Source organism: Sebastes umbrosus, chromosome 8 (genome assembly GCF_015220745.1).
Source record: "Sebastes umbrosus isolate fSebUmb1 chromosome 8, fSebUmb1.pri, whole genome shotgun sequence".
In the NCBI taxonomy this organism is placed as follows: domain Eukaryota; kingdom Metazoa; phylum Chordata; class Actinopteri; order Perciformes; family Sebastidae; genus Sebastes; species Sebastes umbrosus.
The window spans coordinates 32,262,329-32,281,025 of record NC_051276.1 but is presented as its reverse complement, the minus strand read 5'-3'; the positions used below and the strand labels follow the sequence as shown (position 1 = coordinate 32,281,025).

The 18,697-nt window shown below is 40.8% G+C and overlaps 1 protein-coding gene across 6 annotated transcripts in view; it reads left to right on the top strand.

The window, feature by feature from the left end:
• LOC119492936 (protein unc-13 homolog B-like) overlaps window positions 1-18,697 on the top strand; it is a 199,330-nt gene that overhangs the window by 159,162 nt on the left and 21,471 nt on the right. For 4 of the 6 annotated variants that reach the window (XM_037777840.1, XM_037777841.1, XM_037777839.1 and 1 more), the window contains 10 exons: window positions 1,578-1,721; window positions 7,319-7,396; window positions 7,699-7,776; window positions 9,109-9,129; window positions 9,424-9,462; window positions 10,893-10,925; window positions 11,724-11,753; window positions 15,323-15,349; window positions 17,187-17,201; window positions 17,311-17,331. In XM_037777840.1, the coding sequence (XP_037633768.1) occupies window positions 1,578-1,721; window positions 7,319-7,396; window positions 7,699-7,776; window positions 9,109-9,129; window positions 9,424-9,462; window positions 10,893-10,925; window positions 11,724-11,753; window positions 15,323-15,349; window positions 17,187-17,201; window positions 17,311-17,331 (486 nt within the window). The remainder of the gene's footprint in view (window positions 1-1,577; window positions 1,722-7,318; window positions 7,397-7,698; window positions 7,777-9,108; window positions 9,130-9,423; window positions 9,463-10,892; window positions 10,926-11,723; window positions 11,754-15,322; window positions 15,350-17,186; window positions 17,202-17,310; window positions 17,332-18,697) is intronic. The other 2 variants (XM_037777844.1, XM_037777843.1) reach the window with 1 other exon arrangement.

Sequence of the window (18,697 nt, the reverse complement as noted above, 5' to 3'; positions counted from 1 at the left end):
TGTAGTCTGTATTTGGTCCAACAAACACAGGACTTTCAAGCAGGAGATCGGTGTTCGAGACCAGTGTTTGTGTCCCAAAGTGTTGTCGAGTTATTTTGAAGTTATCTTAGTGACGTTTGTGACATGTTTTCCATACTTTTGTTACATTGTTTCTGTATGTATTTTACTTAGTTTACATACTTATTTTAAGGCCAACCATGATGTTTTTCCTTAAAGATAGGGTCGACGATGTTGGAAAGCTAGTATAATTTGAATGTAGCATTGCCTCTGGAGCTCCATCTAAACCCGGCCCCTCCCCTCGGGGCTCCTTCCAAGCACAAGCACCGCTGCATCGTAACTACTTCACAGACACAGAGCAGAGAGAGGACCTCAACTCAACAACGCTACCTCAGGACAAGTAACCGCGGCAGTGCTACTGCAGGGCTGAGTTTTCTCTTCCATTCTACAGTAATCTTGCGGTGGCGACACGCTTTGAGTTCAGGCTGGTGCACGCCAAGGGTAGAGAACGAGCAGGGAGGGAGGGAGGCATCTGATTGGTTCTTTCCAGGCGAACCGCGACGCAGTGATTGGTAGACGTTTTTACAGGATTACAGCAGCTACAGATGACGGCTCTTTTCCGGTCCTTTTTCAGAGCTCAAAAGTAATGGATCGCTGTCGGGGTGTAAAGACCATTTCAACCAATATAACAAATAGTGGAGGCTGGAGAACATCGTCAACTCTGCCTTTAACCTAACTAAATGGTTTTGTTGCTTAAACCTAGCTGTGGTCGTTACCGTAGTTTTGGTGCGTGGCGTAAAAATGACACAAAAAGAGGCTTGCAAATGGCATGTTTCTTAAATGCCAAACAAAATGCAGGACAGATGTATGCATTAAGGATGTTTCTGAGAATACATCAAGGAAATATTATTTATATTTTCTACCTCTTTACCCTCTTAAGTAGCCTGATGGCACAACTCTTTTAACTTAAGGGATTTTACCAGGAGTCCATTAGAGACCGGTTTTATAGAGGAAACGTTAAGTGCTTATTGGCCCCGTTTGGCTCTTAAAGAACCAGTTATGGATCCTGTACAGTAGATTTCTAAGAGTCAGAGAGAGACAGACCACAGGATACAACTGCAGGACTTGGTCATTTGGAAAATATGTTGCACGGTTCGTCTTAACTACCACACCGACCCTCTGGGCACCATTTATATTTCCGTTTGACCTCAAAAGGAACATTTAACTGGTGGATTTATCTGTAGGAACATATGATTCATTCAACAGTTCAATAAGTCCGTTATTCCCAGACAAGCAATCATTTCAAATGAATAATAATGATTGTAATGGTCAGAGTGCCCCGGTATTACAGTAATTACACAAGAGCACAGCTACGGCAGCTAAGAAAAGAAATAAGAATGGTTTGAGTTATTATTTGATTACAGGGAAGTAGAGGAGGAGAGGACGTACGAGGAGGTTGTTGGGAGGAAGAGTACTTCTTGAAAAGAGCATGGAGAGTTGCTGTTTCGCTTCACGAAGAAGAAAAAGAAGAAGTAGTACTAGAGGTCTAAAATTTGTCTTCTCCCTCCCTCCTCCTGCAGTTCCAGCAGACGTCTGAGCACGCTCTGTTCTCCAGCTCGGTGGTCGACATCTTCACTCAGCTCAACCAGAGCTTTGAGATCATCAAGAAGCTGGACTGCCCCGACCCCGCGGTGGTGGGCCACTATAACCGACGCTTCGCCAAGGTCAGATCTCTAACTCAAGAACCTTGTTTACATCGGTTTCTGTTCTTACCACACATCTTCTATCTGTCTGGGATCTGTGTGGACATCATATACATTATATGCACATTAAATAGCTCTCCTCTCTTTTTGTTGATAGGTCAGGTTACCCAATTCACAAATATATATATATATATATATATATATATATATATATTCTCCCTCACCTCCGGTGGTGTATTTACTAGAGGTGTGGTCTTGAGTCACATAACTTGGACTCGAGTCGCAAATTTTATGACTTTAGGACTCGACTTGACAAGATTAATAAAGACTTGCAACTTGACTTCAACACCAGTGACTCATGACTCCACTTGGACTTGAGCCTTTTGACTTTAAAATACTTGATATCCCCCAAGCCCAAAGATTAAAAACAATGTTATTTAAAAAAAGTGCGCCACAAATCAGTTAATTTCCCTTTCATTCCCTGAATCAACTACCGTTAACGCTATTCATTCCCAGAAAGTCGACACTTAATCCACTTCACCATGAAGAACTAACGTTACGTTAATAAAAGGATATCAAAGATAAGTTGATTCTCGTACAAAAACTACTTGGTGGTCAACAAAAAAAAAATCACAGTATGCAAAACGTGCAGGTTGAAAATTACAGACAGAGACACAGATGGCGTTACATTTGGTGATGAGTGCATTTTAGTAAGGGATAATGTACAGCTAGCAGGTCATTGTTGTGAAAGACTCCCCTTCAGGGCGATGCCATTCATCGTCCTGAAGGGGATTCTTTCACAACAATGACCCGCTTGCTGTACATTATCCCGCTTATTACACGGCTATTTACTTAAGAAATCAATAATTTGACACATAAATGGTCCGCCAGAGTCCGACATCAGAACTGTGCCCATAGCAACAGTCTGTTATACATAGCAACGGTCTGTTATACATAGCAACGGTCTTCTATAAAGAAATAACAGACCGTAGAACGCCGTGATTAACAAATCAGAATCGAGTTTTCAACAACGCTGTGTAATAAGACTTGTTTAGGACTCTAAACACAAAGTTTAGGACTTGGGACTTACTTGTGATTTGCAAAACAATGACTTGATCCCACCTCTGGTATCTATATTAGCCATGCAGATGGTTTTGGTTTCATTTGTCTATAGATATAAGTGTCTGTCTTTTCTGCCTCCACCTCAATACAGTGGAGATGAATGGAAACAGTGTCCCTGTAATCCACAGAGCTAGAGCTGAAACCATTAATTGATTAATTTAAACAAGTAATTGCTGCTTTTCCTTGTGTTTCATTATAGTAAATTGAATATCTTTGGGTTTTAGATTGTTGGTCAAACTAAGTTGTGCCCCTAGCATTGCTACATAGATTATACGCTTCGCATCATATGGGTGCAAAAGCTCACACGAACATCGACAGAGGGCAAGTTGTACCCAGCATGCCGTTTGGCCGTTTCAGCCTCTTGAGACTTTTTAAAGATGATAGTTTTCAACATGTTCAGCCATTATTTATAAGTTTGAGCTCTTTCTTTACTAACTAATGAAGTGTGTTTCATCACTGACGCACAGATGGGTTACATCAAAACTTCTTCCTAGTGCAGTTTAAAATTGTGAGTCATCTCAAGATCTTTACTGATGCAAATCTCCTTTATTTGACTCTTCTTGACTCTTGATTCTTTTGTTCCTTTGAGACATTGTCTGATGAGTTTCATGTGTTTGTTTGCAGAGTGTGTACAGCGTGCTGCGTTTTGTTATTGAACCTTTGATGTCATATTTCTTTCTTCAAATTTAATTCAAGGCAGTAGCTTTTAGGCATAGCCATTAAATCTAACAAACCTCTCTCTGCAGAAGAGTGGTGCGCGCATATATTTCTGTGTGTGTGTGTGGTGTGATGGCTGGATCAATATGGGACTCATTAAATAAAGAATAGCTAATGTAAGCCATCACTCTGAGCTGTCCATCTCTCTGTCCCCAACCCTTGACTCCCTTTTCATTTTCTGCCACTCCACTCATGTTAATGGCTCTCTCTACCTTTTCATCTCCTCCCCGTCTTTGCTTCAGTTTGTTTTTCATCTACTCTTCTACCATCTTGTCCCTCCATGAACTCTCCAACTTGTCTTTTCTTTGCCTTCAGATACTTTTCCATTTATATCTGCCTTTACTTCTATCTCCTTTCCATAGCTTCTGTCTTTGCCACCCTCCAATTCCTTATTCTTATCCTCTCTTGCTCCTCTGCCTGCAGGCCAGCCGAGTTATAGTTCATTTTGGAAAAAGCATGAGTTGACAGTAAAAGACAGACAGCTGCAGAAGAAAAGGAATGAAGGGAGAGACAGAGTCGTACAACGGGAGGAAACCGTACTAAGTGATGCAGTAATGTTTAATGCATGAGTTTAAGAGGGCCATCTGGCTGACTTAGCAGAAAGAAGGGAAATCTCTCACAGCAAGCCCGAGACGCTGTGAGGTCACGGGGACACTTTTTGTCATTTCCTGTCCCCAAGTTACCGAAAAATGAACTCGCTGAGTGATTTAAAAGTACCCTGAGGTCCGTTGTAAACAAACATGACATTCATTGTTTCTCACCAAAAGGCATCTTTTGTATCCGTAAAGGGTAACTTCGGTATTTTTCAACCTGGACCCAATTTTCCCATGTTTTTGTGGTAACTAATGAGGATAGCAATTTTTAAAATTGATCCAGTATTGATGGATAAAGCTGTAACGAGCTGCGAGGGCGAGTGAGCAGCGTCAGTGTAACGTTACGTCCACTAAAAGCGTTTGTTTTTGCCACCGACAGGCTCAGATTGTTATTTTAAGTGTCTGACAGCTTTATGGAAACCACCCTACAGAGGAATGAAATGGTTTTCTTACCTTTCTCTTAATCCGGTCTGTTTGTTATTGTGTCCAAGTCCCGCTCAAGGAGAAGTCTCGTTGGGAAATCTGAATATCCGTATAGAGAGGCGAAGTCCCGCCCCTTCCGGTGAACCACCATGGGACCTTATTTCAGAAAAAATATGAACAGTAGTCAACGGAGAGAGACAAATATTTTTTTTATCCTGTTTGAATTGTGCCATGAATCACACATATGATGTTTGTCAATTTAAAAGATAATTTCTCAAGTCAAGAAAGTCTCAGTTTGTCGTTGTGTCATTTAATTTTGTGGACTTCAGTGAACTGTGGACTTCCCGTTGCTGGTGTGAGTTCATTCCAGTAGGAAACACACAGACATCGTAGCTTCAGAGAGAGAGACGTCACGTACGCGACTTTTGGGCGTGTCGTCTTTCTAATTAAGTATTTTTACAGTCTTACAAGAAAATGAAACTTTCTTGACTTGCAAAATTATCTTTTAAATTGACAAACAATTCAACAGGCAATTCAAACAGGATCAAACTATTATTTGTCCCTCATCGTTGATACATACGTACATATTTTTTCTGACATAAGGTCCCATGGCGGTCCACCGGAAGGGGAGGGACTTCACCTCTCTATACTCTGACATAATAAATACGTGCGGCCATCAAATTCATCCACATTGTGGAAACCATCTAAATATTCAGCCATGACAGTGAAAATCTTTTAGATAACACTAAGCTATGCTTTCTGTACTAAACAAACGTTTCCACTGTGGATGTATTCCACTATTCCACCGTCGTCTTCCAGCAACACGTCACCTCACCAGATTTCACAACGAGGCGTCATCAGACACTTCTAATAACAGTCATGAGCCTTGGTTTTGGATGCTGCACAGTTTGGGAAAAAAAAAAGAGTTTTATCCTCCTGGCAATGAGAACAGCGCTTTGTTTAAATAGATATAGATAGAAACAGAATTGGCTTGTTGCGAGTAGAGCTATTAGCCAACATGGCTGAACAAAGTAAGGAGACGGTGCCTGGAGGAACTGCTCATCAAGAGATCCAAGAGGAAAAAGATGTCCCTTGAGTGCTGCCTACAGTCTTTGATTGGCAGGAGGGTCGTTGGGAAAACAAAAATCAGCACATAACACCTAAGATATGTTGCCAGATCAACAAACACTTAATGCTGCTTGGTGCTTTCTGTAATCAGGCAGGATTACAGCGGTACCAACTAGTCACTCTGTCACTCCCAACAAATCCACTTTCATCCTGTGTAACTCTGGATAAACATAGTGGACTTGGCTGCTCACATGAAAACACTCATTTGTTTTATTCGTTCTGCTAGTTTGCTAAGTTTAAATTCCTGAACAGTAATAAATGAGAAAGAGTCAGACACACCTTACATATTGAATTATTAGGCCTGTGCATTACAAAGACAGGAAAGGAAAACATGATTTTAAATATCATGTAATTTTAAAGGGACTCTATGGAAGAATCAGAAATTGCTTGTTAACAGCGACACCTGTGGCCGTTGAGTCAACAAAAGTCAGCGTCCTGTTGCTCGCGCTTGTGCTCGCTCTACATAGACATGAACAAGCATCGCTCAAAACAGTGAGGCGAGACACGTCAGCTAAAACACAATATCACTATTTCACCTGCTTGGCAGTAATGTTAGCTGACAAAGTGGACTTTTGGTTTCACATGGACGTGGAGAGGAGGTCGTGTTGCTAAGGCTCTATCTGGTTGGCTTGGAGAGGAGGTCGTGTTGCTAGGGCTCTATTTGGTTGTTGTGGAGAGGAGGTCGTGTTGCTAAGGCTCTATCTGGTTGGCGTTGAGAGGAGGTTGTGTTGCTCTGGCTTTATCTGATTGGCGACGACGGGAAGCTGCTTGACATCCTCCTGGATCCACCTTCTCACATATGTTCACATTACATGTATTATTTTTTGTCATATATATTGTCTATGTTGTATTTTCATTATGTTGTTACCCTGTAAACACAACATCTGTTGCACGTCTGTCTTCCTGGAAGGGGGATCCCTCCTCTGTTGCTCTTCCTGAGGTTTCTTCCATTTCTTTCCCTGTTAAAAGGGTTTTTTTTGGTAAGTTTTTCCTTATCCGATGAGAGGGTCGTACTGTAAAGGACAGAGGTCGTCGTATCCTGTAGAGATTGTAAAGCCCCCTGAGGCAAATTTGTGATTTGTGATTTTGGGCTACACAAATAAAATGAACTTGACTTGACACAAACAGGTTTCCTGGGTGAAAGTCCTGTGTTGAAACAACCTATTCATGGCAACCTCATCCCTATGTGGACGTCTGCAGACTATGATTAGAAGCATATTTGTGAAGTCAATAACAATCGTAATCCAAGAGAAAGTACATTTCCCCCGATATGTAATTGATAATGCAGTTTTGTTCTATGGGAACGTCATTTTTAGGAGACAGGGCTGACTTAGTTACTTTCCACCACTGCATTTTAACGCTCAATCACAATTTGCATATGAAGACTTGTTCTGATTTGAAAATTTGAAAAACAAACCTTTTGATTTCAGGAAATCTTCACTACCAACAAACTGCCTGCAGCTCTTTTAGTAGAAGACAGAGAGACACACAGTTCAGCCGTCACAGAGTGAATATTTGATTTCAAACAGCAGCGCTCTCACCTGACCAAACAACTCAAACTAGAGGAGTAAATACGGGCGTTCAGGAGGTCCAACAGTAAACATGTCCTAAGTGTGTGTTATCTTGTTTCCACAGACGATCACCAAAGTGCTGCTGCAGTACTGTGCCCTGCTGGCCAAGAGCTACCCCTCCTACTGTGAGAAGGAGAAGATAGTGAGTACTGCTGCGTCGCCACTCTGCCACCACACTCTCAGCTCATCTCCCATTTGGAGGGAGACCAAGCACTTTGAAAGCTAGTACACTCTCTGTGGAGTGGATTAATATTTTAGTTGCTGCTGCCCATTTCTGTAACTCTTTAACTTCCATCTCTGTTGTTTTCTCTTTCTTTGCTTCTTCCATCTTCCTGTCATCGATCTTTTTCCTGACTTTCATTCATTTGCTCTTTTATCTCGACTTTTTGTCCCCCTCCTTTTTTTCTTCACCACCTTTTGTCTCCCTCATCCATCATCCTCCAGCCCTGTGTGCTGATGAACAACATCCAGCAGATGAGGGTCCTGTTGGAGAAGATGTTCGAGTCGATGGGAGCAAAACAGGTGAGCAGCAACAGATGAAAACACACACCTTTAACACCTGTCCCGCACCAGCGGTTTGTAATCGAGGACCTGAGAGTTTTTCATTTCAACCTGCAGCCACTGATAAGGTCTTTCTCTCTTGGTTAAAGGTCAAAATGTCGAAATGAAAACTTGCAGCTCGTCTTTAAAGTACACGACTGGAATCTGCCAGCTTTCACTGTAACATTCTTTATCAACAAGGTGTTTTCAAATGGCTTTCCCCATCAGATTTTTGGGGAAAGTGTGATGTGATAGACAAACTCTGGTGTTACACACAGCGGGAGAGTTTCGAAAATGGAAAAACCTGTGAAAAACACTCTAGGCTTTTTCTTGAAATGCTTTCAAATGCTGCTGGAACAACTGGAGTCCTGTTGGTACTCGTACGTTCCAGCACATAGACAAATCTATTTGGGTCAACTCACCGTCCTCCAGGTGTGACCTTATTACTGTAATGGAAGCATTTTATATGTATTTGGGTTCATCGGAAGGCTGCACGGTGGTGCAGTGGTTAGCACTGGCGCCTCACAGCTAGAGGGTCGCAGGTTCAAATCCGGCTTGCGGCCCTTCTGTGTGGAGTTTGCATGTTCTCCCCGTGTTAGCGTGGGTTTTCTCCGGGTACTCCGGTTTCCTCCCACAGTCCAAAGACATGCAGGTTAGGTTAATTGTTGACTCTAAATTGCCCGTAGGTGTGAATGTGAGGGTGAATGGTTGTCTGTCTCTATGTGTCAGCCCTGTGATGGACTGGCGACCTGTCCAGGGTGTACCCCGCCTTCGCCCAATGTCGGCTGGGATCGGCTCCAGCCCCCCTCCGCGACCCCTAACGGGATAAGCGGTTGCAGATGGATGGATGGATGGATGGATGGATGGGTTCATCGGTCGCTACCAGGAGACGTAGCAGAGTCATATGCATGCAGGAATCTTGCAAACCTGTAATTGTTTCAGCTTTTAATAGGATGAAACTTGGAAAAAGAAGAGGAGTGTTTTGTGTAAATGTGGAAACCTTGGAAACAGTTGAAAACATTATAATTTGTGTGGGAATAAATCTGCAGTATATATTCATCTTCAGTGATAAATTCCCCCTCTTTTATATTTCTCCTGCGACGTTCACTTGACTATTCAGCATTGCTTGAATTTAAAGGAACCTTGCTGATATATTTTTGTAATAATAATAGTGGAAGAAGCTCTATAAAAATAGATTGTTTTAGTCATTTGTTTGCAGGTGAAGGTGCAAAAGGTGCAGCAGGTGTGTGTGCATGTGCATACATAGGCTGCAAGTTCATTTAAGTAAGGTGAGATGTGTCTTTCTGTCTCCAGTTAACCGCTGAGGAGGAGATGGTATGTCTCGCTTTCTTTTTTCTTGCCCTCGCTCCCCTTCCCCCCCGTTGCTCCTGGAACATCCGAAATAAACAAGTTCATTAGAGTAACAACCTGCCCTGAACCTCTTGTTACCCAGAGTAGAGTGTACGTGTCTGTTTTTAGTTTGATCCCAATTAAACAAGACATCAACTCCTCCTCCTCCTCCTCCTCCTCCTCTTCCTTTGTAGACTCCCAGTTTTCACTCCCAGAAATAAACTTCCTCTCCACCTATAATACTGTTCTTTTCACTACGGCGCTGCTTCTATCCCAAAGCTTGAGAACGAGGAGGAACCCGAGGAGGGAGATGAGGAGGTGGGTCAACCTGTCAGTCTGTTACAGCCTCAAACCTCATAGTTCAGTTTGGACTTTGTCGTTGTTTTAAACTGGTTCGACTTGTCACACACAGACACAGGTGTACATAATAAGATCAATCATAGCTGTCTTCCATATGTACCCCATTGTGCATGCTGGCTGGCTGTCATTGTTCATGTTATTGGGTACACCTGTGCTTCTCCTGCTTCGTCAGGGGGAAATATTTGTTAGTTTAGGACTTTCTGAAATCTAAAGAAATTCATCTTTATGATCAATTACTTTTCTTTTTAAGTATCAAATACACTGAATAGCCAAAGGTATGTCGACACCCAAATGTCAAATATGTAATTCCAAAATATGGGTGTTAATCTGCTGCTATAACAACCTCCACTCTACTGGGAAAGCTTTCCACAAGATGTTTTTAACCAGGCTGCAGGGTTTCAGCTCCCATTCAGCCACAACAACAGCATTAGTGAGGTCCGACACAACATCACAGTCGGCAATCCGGTTCATCCCCAAAGGTGTTGGATGGGGTTGAGGTCAGGACTTTGTGCAGACCGGTCAAGTTCTTCCACACCAAAATACGAAAACCATTTCTTTACAGAGCTGGTTTTAAGATAAGCTATACTTTGTTGTCTCACAGGGAAATTTGTCTTGGGCTCTGGGCCGCTGCATCACACAACATACCAAAGTCACAATATACATACACGCATAAAACATGGATCATACATTCACTGATACATGAACGTGTTTAAATTCACATGTTGAGTGTGAGACAGTACTTCTGTAAAATAATAAAAGGTAATAAAAGAGTTTTAAATACTAAGACCAGGTATTATTATACCAGATAATAAATAATCAATTTACAATATATTAGTTCTCAATAAAATCATATTATATAATACTAGACCTACTGTTTAATATTTTGATGGACGCCGGAATGAATGAATTTGTGCGTTTGTCTTTTGTGCACGGGGGGCTTCGTCATGTTGAAACAGGAAAAAACATGAAACACATGATTGTTTAAATATGATTGTATGCTGTCATATTAACATTTGGTCTTTATTGTACTGTAACTAAGAGACCTATAGTCCAAAACAAAAATACACAATATGTGGACACATACTTTTGGCTACATATTATAATGGTGATTCACATTGCTCGGCTTTTAGGGTGTTTTTAGACTGTCATTGAACTTAGTTTGAGCTCGCGGCTAGCGGAAATTCACAAGCAGTATTATCATTATCATAAATTAGTGTCACATTTAGTTTTAGTGGACACCAGCTTAATCTGAGAATGACACTAGCTGTGTCCTTACAGCACCTTAGCAGAGCAACAAGACTGTCTGTTTCTTCTTTTTCTTTATATAATCACATTTTCTTTGTCCTACATTTTATGTATTTTTTTCATTTTCATACCATCTCCACCAGGCTGTCACTGACAATGAAGGAGAGGATGACATGGTGGGTAGGCTGCATCAGCAAAAAACAAACATATAATTTCCTTAAAGGGACTGTTTGTAACTTTGTAAGCGTATAAATGTACCGGGTCGGGACACATGCGCGCTCGCGTGTGTCCGCTGTCTCTCCTCCTCTGCTTGCCTTCACTCAGACAGCACGTGTTCTCGCTCAGCTCGCTCCACCTCTAGACGTGAACGTGCGCTCACTCCACACTGCAGAAGAGTTAGTTTAGCTCTGAGAATATCTAGTGAATGCACAGTGGACGTACAGCTCCTCCAGACCAACAGAGGTTTTCCGTGTCTTGTGAAGTGACGGAGCTCCGCAGCGAGAAACGTTATCGTCTCCAACCGGGTGCCGGTGTTTTCACTGTTCCCTCCGGCTGCGGGCGGAGATGGTAACGTTACTCGCTGCGGAGCCCCGCTGCCTTAGCCGGGGCTGAAGCGGCGGGGCTAAGGCAGGAAACACTAGGATCAGCATTGATTCATGGAGAGACCTTCGTCTGGTCAGCTAACATTACTGCCAAGCAGCTGAAATATAGAGTGATATTGTGGTTTTAGCTGACGTGTGTCGCCTCACTGTTTTGAGCGATGCTCGTTCATGTCTATGTAGAGCAAGCAAGCGCGAGCCCGACGCTGACTTTCGTTGACTTAACGGCCACAGGTGTCGCTGTTAACAAGCATTTCTGAAAGTTACAAATAGTCCCTTTAAATGTCCTTTATATCTTTTTTTCCTAATTCTTTTCGTCTCATCTCACCTTCTTTTCTAATTGTTTTTTGTTTGTTTTTTTCATTTCGACTGCAGTCTGGCTGCTCAGACTCAGAGGGATCTGAGGTAAGAGAGAATTAAAGAAGGAAAAACTGTCAATCAACGCAAAAATCCTCCATGAAAAAAAAGTTCTGTAACTTTCCTGAGATCTTGGACATTTTATATCACTATATCAATCTCAATAGTTGTTCGGAAGCTGAGAACTGGAGATTTCACACATTTTTAATATCTATTCATCTCTTTAAATTCTGAATTTGACTAGTTTTTATTGCTGGTTAATAAGTAGAGTAAACATCACTGAACCTCTACAGTTTGCAGCTGTATTTATAGGGTATTTGTAATAAAAAATATTGTCATTTGAAGTTAGTTTGGACTTGTGGCGAGCAGAAATTCACAACTGAATGTGTCATTATCGCATATTAGTGTCTGATTTTATGAATATTGATTATTTGAGTAGATAGCAGCATAATCTGAGAATTACGTTGAGTCCTACTATGGCTAGGTCTTTATAAACGTCCTCACAACAATACATATAGATTATTATTTTTTTTTTAACCTTTATTTTACCAGGATGTTCCAGTTTAGATTTAAAATCCCATTTTTGAAGAGCCAAGACGGCAGCATAAAACGTTTCACATAAAAGAACAAACTTAAAACAAACTGGAAATTACATCAAACACTGAATTAGCAGTGTTCAGTAACATGACATTCAGTGGTCAAATACTCCTTAATCCTGTTTTTATAATCTTGCATGTTTATAAAATACACTAGTTTAAGATGACTCTGTAGCTCACACCAAGACGAGGGTGCAGAAACGATGATATGGAATAAAAATACAGCTTTTATTTCTATTTAAAGCCCCTGAAAACACGGTTTTATATCTTAACTATTTCTCAATAACATTAAATATTGATGACTAAATAAGAATAAAATCAAAATTGAATATCAGAAAAGAAAACACTCCAGAGATTAACACTCAAAATCTCAGCTAATCTGCTTCTTTATGGCCGTTTGTGGTTTGATTATTTGATTGACAACGGCCTGGAAACAAGCACACATCTGTCATCAAGTTTTGATTTAAATATCAAACTGTCCAAGATCACAGGAAACATTTTAAATACATCTTTAAATGAGTTTTGCCTATATTATCAAGCGCCTATTATCCCTTTGAACTCCCTAGCTGCTTCTCCCTGAGCTCAGCTGATAAATCCCTCCATATCCCCGACGCCCAAACATCCATAAAGCCTCAGCTACCACACGCTAGCAAAGCTCTTAACACGTTTACAGCCTCCCTCCTCCACTGAGCGCTTAATAGACTCGACAGTGGGCTGCCAGACAATTGAATTTGATGGTGTGTAAAAATGTTGTATTTAGCCGCCACTTAATGTCTTCTTGAGATGTCTCAGATTGTCAGCTGACGGTGGGGAGTCAGAGAGGAGGAGGAGGAGGAGGAGTCGAGTCTCAACTGCACTGGTTAATGGAGAAACGTACTGGGATCTTAGTAGATGTTTAATGGGATGTTAGAGAGAAGATGCCCATACTGTTAAATGTGCTGCTGCTTCGTTATAGTTGAGGTCTTTGCAGGAGAGGATGTTTTGTGTCTGATATTATGTGTATAAAAGCTGGTCTGAAAGCAGTGAAGTGTAAGCAAGTGTTTAAGCTTGTGTTAAAATATGTTTTCCTCTCTATAAGGACTTTTTATGTCTCTGCGCTGGAGATAGCTGTTGCCGGAAGCATTATGTTTTCCGGTTTGTCTGTACGTACATACGTCTGTACGTTTGTACCATTCTCGTGAACGCGATATCTCAGGAACGGCTGGAGTGAATTTCTTCAAATTTGGCACAAACGTCCACTTGGACTGAGTGGTCAAAGGTCACTGTGACCTCACAATACATGTTTTATCCATAACTGAAGAATTCATATGCTAATTATGACAATTTGAAACAAATGTCTAACAGGATAAAATGATGAAGTGATGACATTTTGGACATTAGACATGGATGTAAACTGCAACTTGACTTGTGAAATTATCTCTAGTCTCTTAAATGGACTCTTTATTTATTTTTTTATGTAATATTCCTTAAAGACTTCCTTCATGAAGGAGCTGTTTATTAAAAAGGAACCTCAAGATTCTTAATTAACATTAGAAGAACCCTGTGAACTCGCCTATGTAGGTGCAACTTACCATCTGAATAATGCACCCTTTAAATACTGCGCCAGACTTTAGACCAGGATTCTGTTGGTCAATGGTGCCATCGCTTTCTGCTGCCTCGAGACAGCAGTGCACCAACAAAGCACCTGACCACACCTCATTTTAAGACCAACACGCCCATGGGCGCACTGATTGGCGCAAGTATATTTGCTACTTACACAACGTGGATGTGAAAATGACAACTGCGTTGGTCTGAAATGACAGTTGCACTGCGCTGTGCGCCGCTTTGCATTGGGTGTAAGATAGGGCCCTCAGTGTTTTTATAAGTTGGTCTACGGGGCGTTTTTTTAGGTTTATTTTAGATAATGAATGAGTGAAGGTAAGGGTGAATATGCAGCATGGCTTAGGCTTAGCTTGGCTGGCATTATTTGGGTAATAAAATACTGGTATGTGTGCTCTGGTATTGTGCTTCTGGCTTCGGTAGATCCAATTCTAGACTTTACGATGAATACTTTTTTGGAAAGTAAGAACATTTTGTCTGGTCAACAGGCTGTTTTTAAAGGAATACTTCACCCCCAAAATGACCATTTGTATATCAATTACTCACCCTGTGTTACCTTGAATTCTTGAAGAAAAAGTTGTTTTTCTCTCACGCCTCCACAGTGAACGGAGAATAAAAAAGAAATGGACTAAATTAATGAGGAATTGAATTAAAGGGGAGCCGCGTTTATCAACAGCAAAACGATATAAAAACATCTGTTTACAAACTCTCACACAACTGGTGCAGTTTAATTCAAGTCTCAGTTGTATGTTCACTACTTCCCAAACATATGCATCTTGGCTAAAACCTCCGTTCACCATGAAGGCATGGGAGTTTTCTTCAAGAATTCAAGGTAACAGCGGGTGAGTAATTGGTATACAAATGGTCATTTTGGGGGTGGAGTATTCCTTTAGGGTTTCAGGAGGTTGAAGGTCGAGGTTGCAATGATTAGGGTTAGAGGTTAGGGAAAGCATTATCTTAATGAAGGTCCTCACCAGTGCAAAGGTTACAGAGAGGGTGTGCTGTGTAGTAATGAGGCTGTGAGGATAAACTTGTTCACAGTCACATTGTGGGTCTCAGATCCTATACTGTATGAGGACAAAAAGCAGGTTCCCACAAGGTACATAGTTTGTTTTAGGGTTTAGTCTTGTTTGTTTCCTCAGAGTGTTTCTGTCTCTTTTAAATGAATCTTGCTCTCATGCGTTGCTTCAATCATACAGCTGTTTTAACGGCGGGTTATACGTCACATTTGTGGCCTTTTGATTCTCTCTGATTGTCAAGTGATTTTGATTTAAAGCTGAGCTCTTGTTGTGAAATATGTTGGATTTTCATTTTATTTTTTTTGCTAAAGGCATGATTGCTAATGCTGTCCTGCTTGTCCTCTCCTGTCCTTTTCTATCTGCCCTGTCCTCTCCTGTCCTGACTTGTCCCGTCCGCCTTTAGGTTGACAACAAAGAGAAGGAGAACAAGGTTGGTTGGTTCAGGCCCAGAGACTAGAAGTGATGTGATGTTTGTTAACACACTTGAAATCAGGCCTTTGTGCAACCGGGACTTTGTGTTTTGTGTGTTGTGCTGTATTTGTGAACTAGACTCACCTGCGTATGTTTATGTTCTGCTTTTACCTGAATGAAATCGAGTTTTTTTAGAATATTAAACAGCGAACCTCAACTACACAGTCAGTATCAAGTAGAACAGAAGTTAGAAGACCAATTCCTGCTCTCATGTTAACAACTCAGCCGATCTGACGCCAAAAATAGAGAAGAATCAAATTTTGGTCAATCAAACTTTTTGAAGCTTTAACTTATCACTTCCTTTAGGCTGATAATTTATCCCACCAGTGACCATATTCACCTTATATTAATTTAATTTGGGAATATAAGTTGAATCTACTGTAAGGTTTTGCAGGTTGTTCTCATATAACCTTTTATAGCTATACCTACGAAAAGTAATACACTGTAATTCATACATATATCCCACAAAATGTTTTCATATTTAGGTATCTCAGGAAATATAACGACAAACACCACATAGGGAGGAAGTCGGCGTGAATGGGTGGGTCAAAAAACACCAGACTTTCGCCAAGGAGACCGGCGAGCTTGCTCCGTGTGAAACTTCTGTACTTAAGTGACGCCACTTCCAGAGTTATTTCAACCCAAACCACGATCTTTTCCTAAACCTATCCAAATTAACCTTAGCCAAATTGTTTCCTGTGAAGACAAAAGTTAATTCTGAAAAGACTGTATGCATGTTATGAGCGGAAACTGACACGTGTTGCTGGACATGTTGAAGGAAAACGCACAAAAAATGAGGAATAACTTTTCGTAGTATATTATACGAACGGTTGTATGAGGATACGTTGGTTTGTGGGGTGATTCATTTTGTGATTTGCTCTGATAAGACTTGTGGTATTCTATAAAAATATTGCCTGGTGAAGCTTTAATCACTGATCTTGTGTAGAATATTGGACGAATATTAAGTTGATTTATTACAGCGACATCCACATGTGAAACTGTGGATGTTGTATTCGCTCTGACTTGAAGACAAGAAGGTCCCTGTGGTCTGTCACTGGTAAACTAAATCCCTGTCCTCTAATGGACAAAGTCCAGTCAGTTTGTCACCTGATGATGATGCAGATCAGCATATTGCTGTAACATTAAATGCTTGTTTCCACCAGACGTCTCTTTCTTCAGCTAGCAGCACTAAAGAGATGCTTCAGGGAAGTGCTGCGTGCTACATGACGCCTGCTGGTTCTCTGGTTGAAGTTGAGATCAAAAGCTTGAGATATTTTAAACTTTCGGTACTAAAAAGAAAATCCTCTCGCAAAAAACATGAAGACAAGAAAGAGAAAAACTTAGATACTCTTAATAAACTAGAGTTCTGTTAGTTATGTAACTTTTTACTGGAAGTAGATGTTTCAGATTGTGCCTACAGTAAGTCATTTGCCATCTGTCCTCCTGTAGGACGAGTCCTCAGACTATGATGACAGTGAGGAGGAGCAGGAGAAGGTTTGCTTTCATTAAAATAGCTTCCTCCAACATTTCCATAACTCACTTCTCTCCTCCTGCCGGCTGTCATCTCAGAGCTGACTGAAACCCTCACATGTAGTTGACTAGAACCTCCATTCTCCGTGCTGTTCTCATGTGAGACGGTGTCTAAGATTGTGTGTGTTTGAGCGTCTTCACTGTCTCTGTTCATGTTCCCACATTTCCTTTCCGTCATCACCATTAACGTCATGTCTTCTCCATGTCTTCTATTTGTTGTTTTCTGTCTTTAACGTCTTTGTTTCATTCTTTTATTTGTCCGAAAGCTCGATAAGGAAAAGGTGAGCCATCAGCCATAGACCCCTCATATAGCTTTTAATATTCAATGTTTATTTTTATTTTTATTAACATTTATGTCATTTGTCTTTTTCTTTTCTATTTTCATCACAGTCTGAGTCCAAGAAGGAAAAGGTGTGTTTGCAACTAAACTGTGTGTGTGCAAACTAGTCATATTCTTTTAAGCATTCAGAGATGTGTGTGTCTGTGTGTGTGTGGTTGTCCAGCCTGATCGTGTGGGAAGATTTTGTATTATTTATATAAAAATACCATTTTTATCGCTATATATACAAAAATTGCATACCATGTGCACACTTCTTTCAGTAAATTAGCTAAACGACACCTAAACCCAACCATAAGGCTGCTATAATAGATGTTTTTATAATAACAATATATCAAATAACGTGAAAACAATGTGAATGGGGCTCATAGTGATGAACGGACAGAGAATTATCACCTGAATCTGCAGCTCTATAGAGAGCTTCAGCTCGTTGTTTAACTGTCCGACCCAAAACTGTACAGCAGACAGACACAGTTAGAGACTAGCTGGTGAACAAAGTGGAGCATTGATCAGCTAAAGAGACAGATATTTCCTTCAGGAGTTTGTAGAGACCAAAAGCAGAGCTAAAAGAGAGTAAATATTAGACTTCATCAGGCGGACACAAAGAAGACTCTACATTAATGATAACGTTGCTCCGTTACTGCTGGATGTGTAGTATCCAGTTCCCTATATCAACTAAAAAGGTGATGATATGTCAATAGCCGTGTTTCCATTCACATATTTTTATGCACATTTTTGAAGAATCGCATTAGAAAAGCTGTACGGAAACAAAAAAAAAAATCGATAAAACTTCGTCAATTGCAAAAAAACGTTTTTACGCTCGCTTGAGGTGGTTTTTGCCTTCGTCGAAAAAGAGTTGATGCACTAAATGGATGGAAACGCCTTTGCCGAATAAATTCTGACATCGTGAACATTTAACTCACGTTGACTGATCAGCTGTTTTCTGCTGTCGGAGTCTTCTCGGATATATATTTATATTGTCTTCGTCTCCAAACAGCATGAAACATGACCAATATTAGCTGACATGAAAGAACAATTGAAACAATTCCTGAAGACCTCTCTCCATTATTCTCTCGTAGATGGTTAGATGTTAGAGGGCCAAGCCGACTTGTTTTGTTTCCGATTCGCAACCTCTACTTCTTCTTCTACTCTGTTTACTGGCGGATTACAGCCTTGCGTAGCCTATAGCTCCAACTTATGACCAAACTACACTGTAGACAACAAGCCAGATTTAATTGGTCCAAACCAGTTGATGCAAACGCGCCTAGTTCGCGCCTAGTTTGCATTCAAACATTCGGATGGAAACACGGCTATAGTTCACAGCATTCACAGCGTGTTGCAGCTGATCCACAAGGGCGAAAAACAAAATCAGCTATTATTGCAGGTTTAACCAAAACAATTTACCTTCATTTTAACCTGATAAAACTAAGACAAAACTTT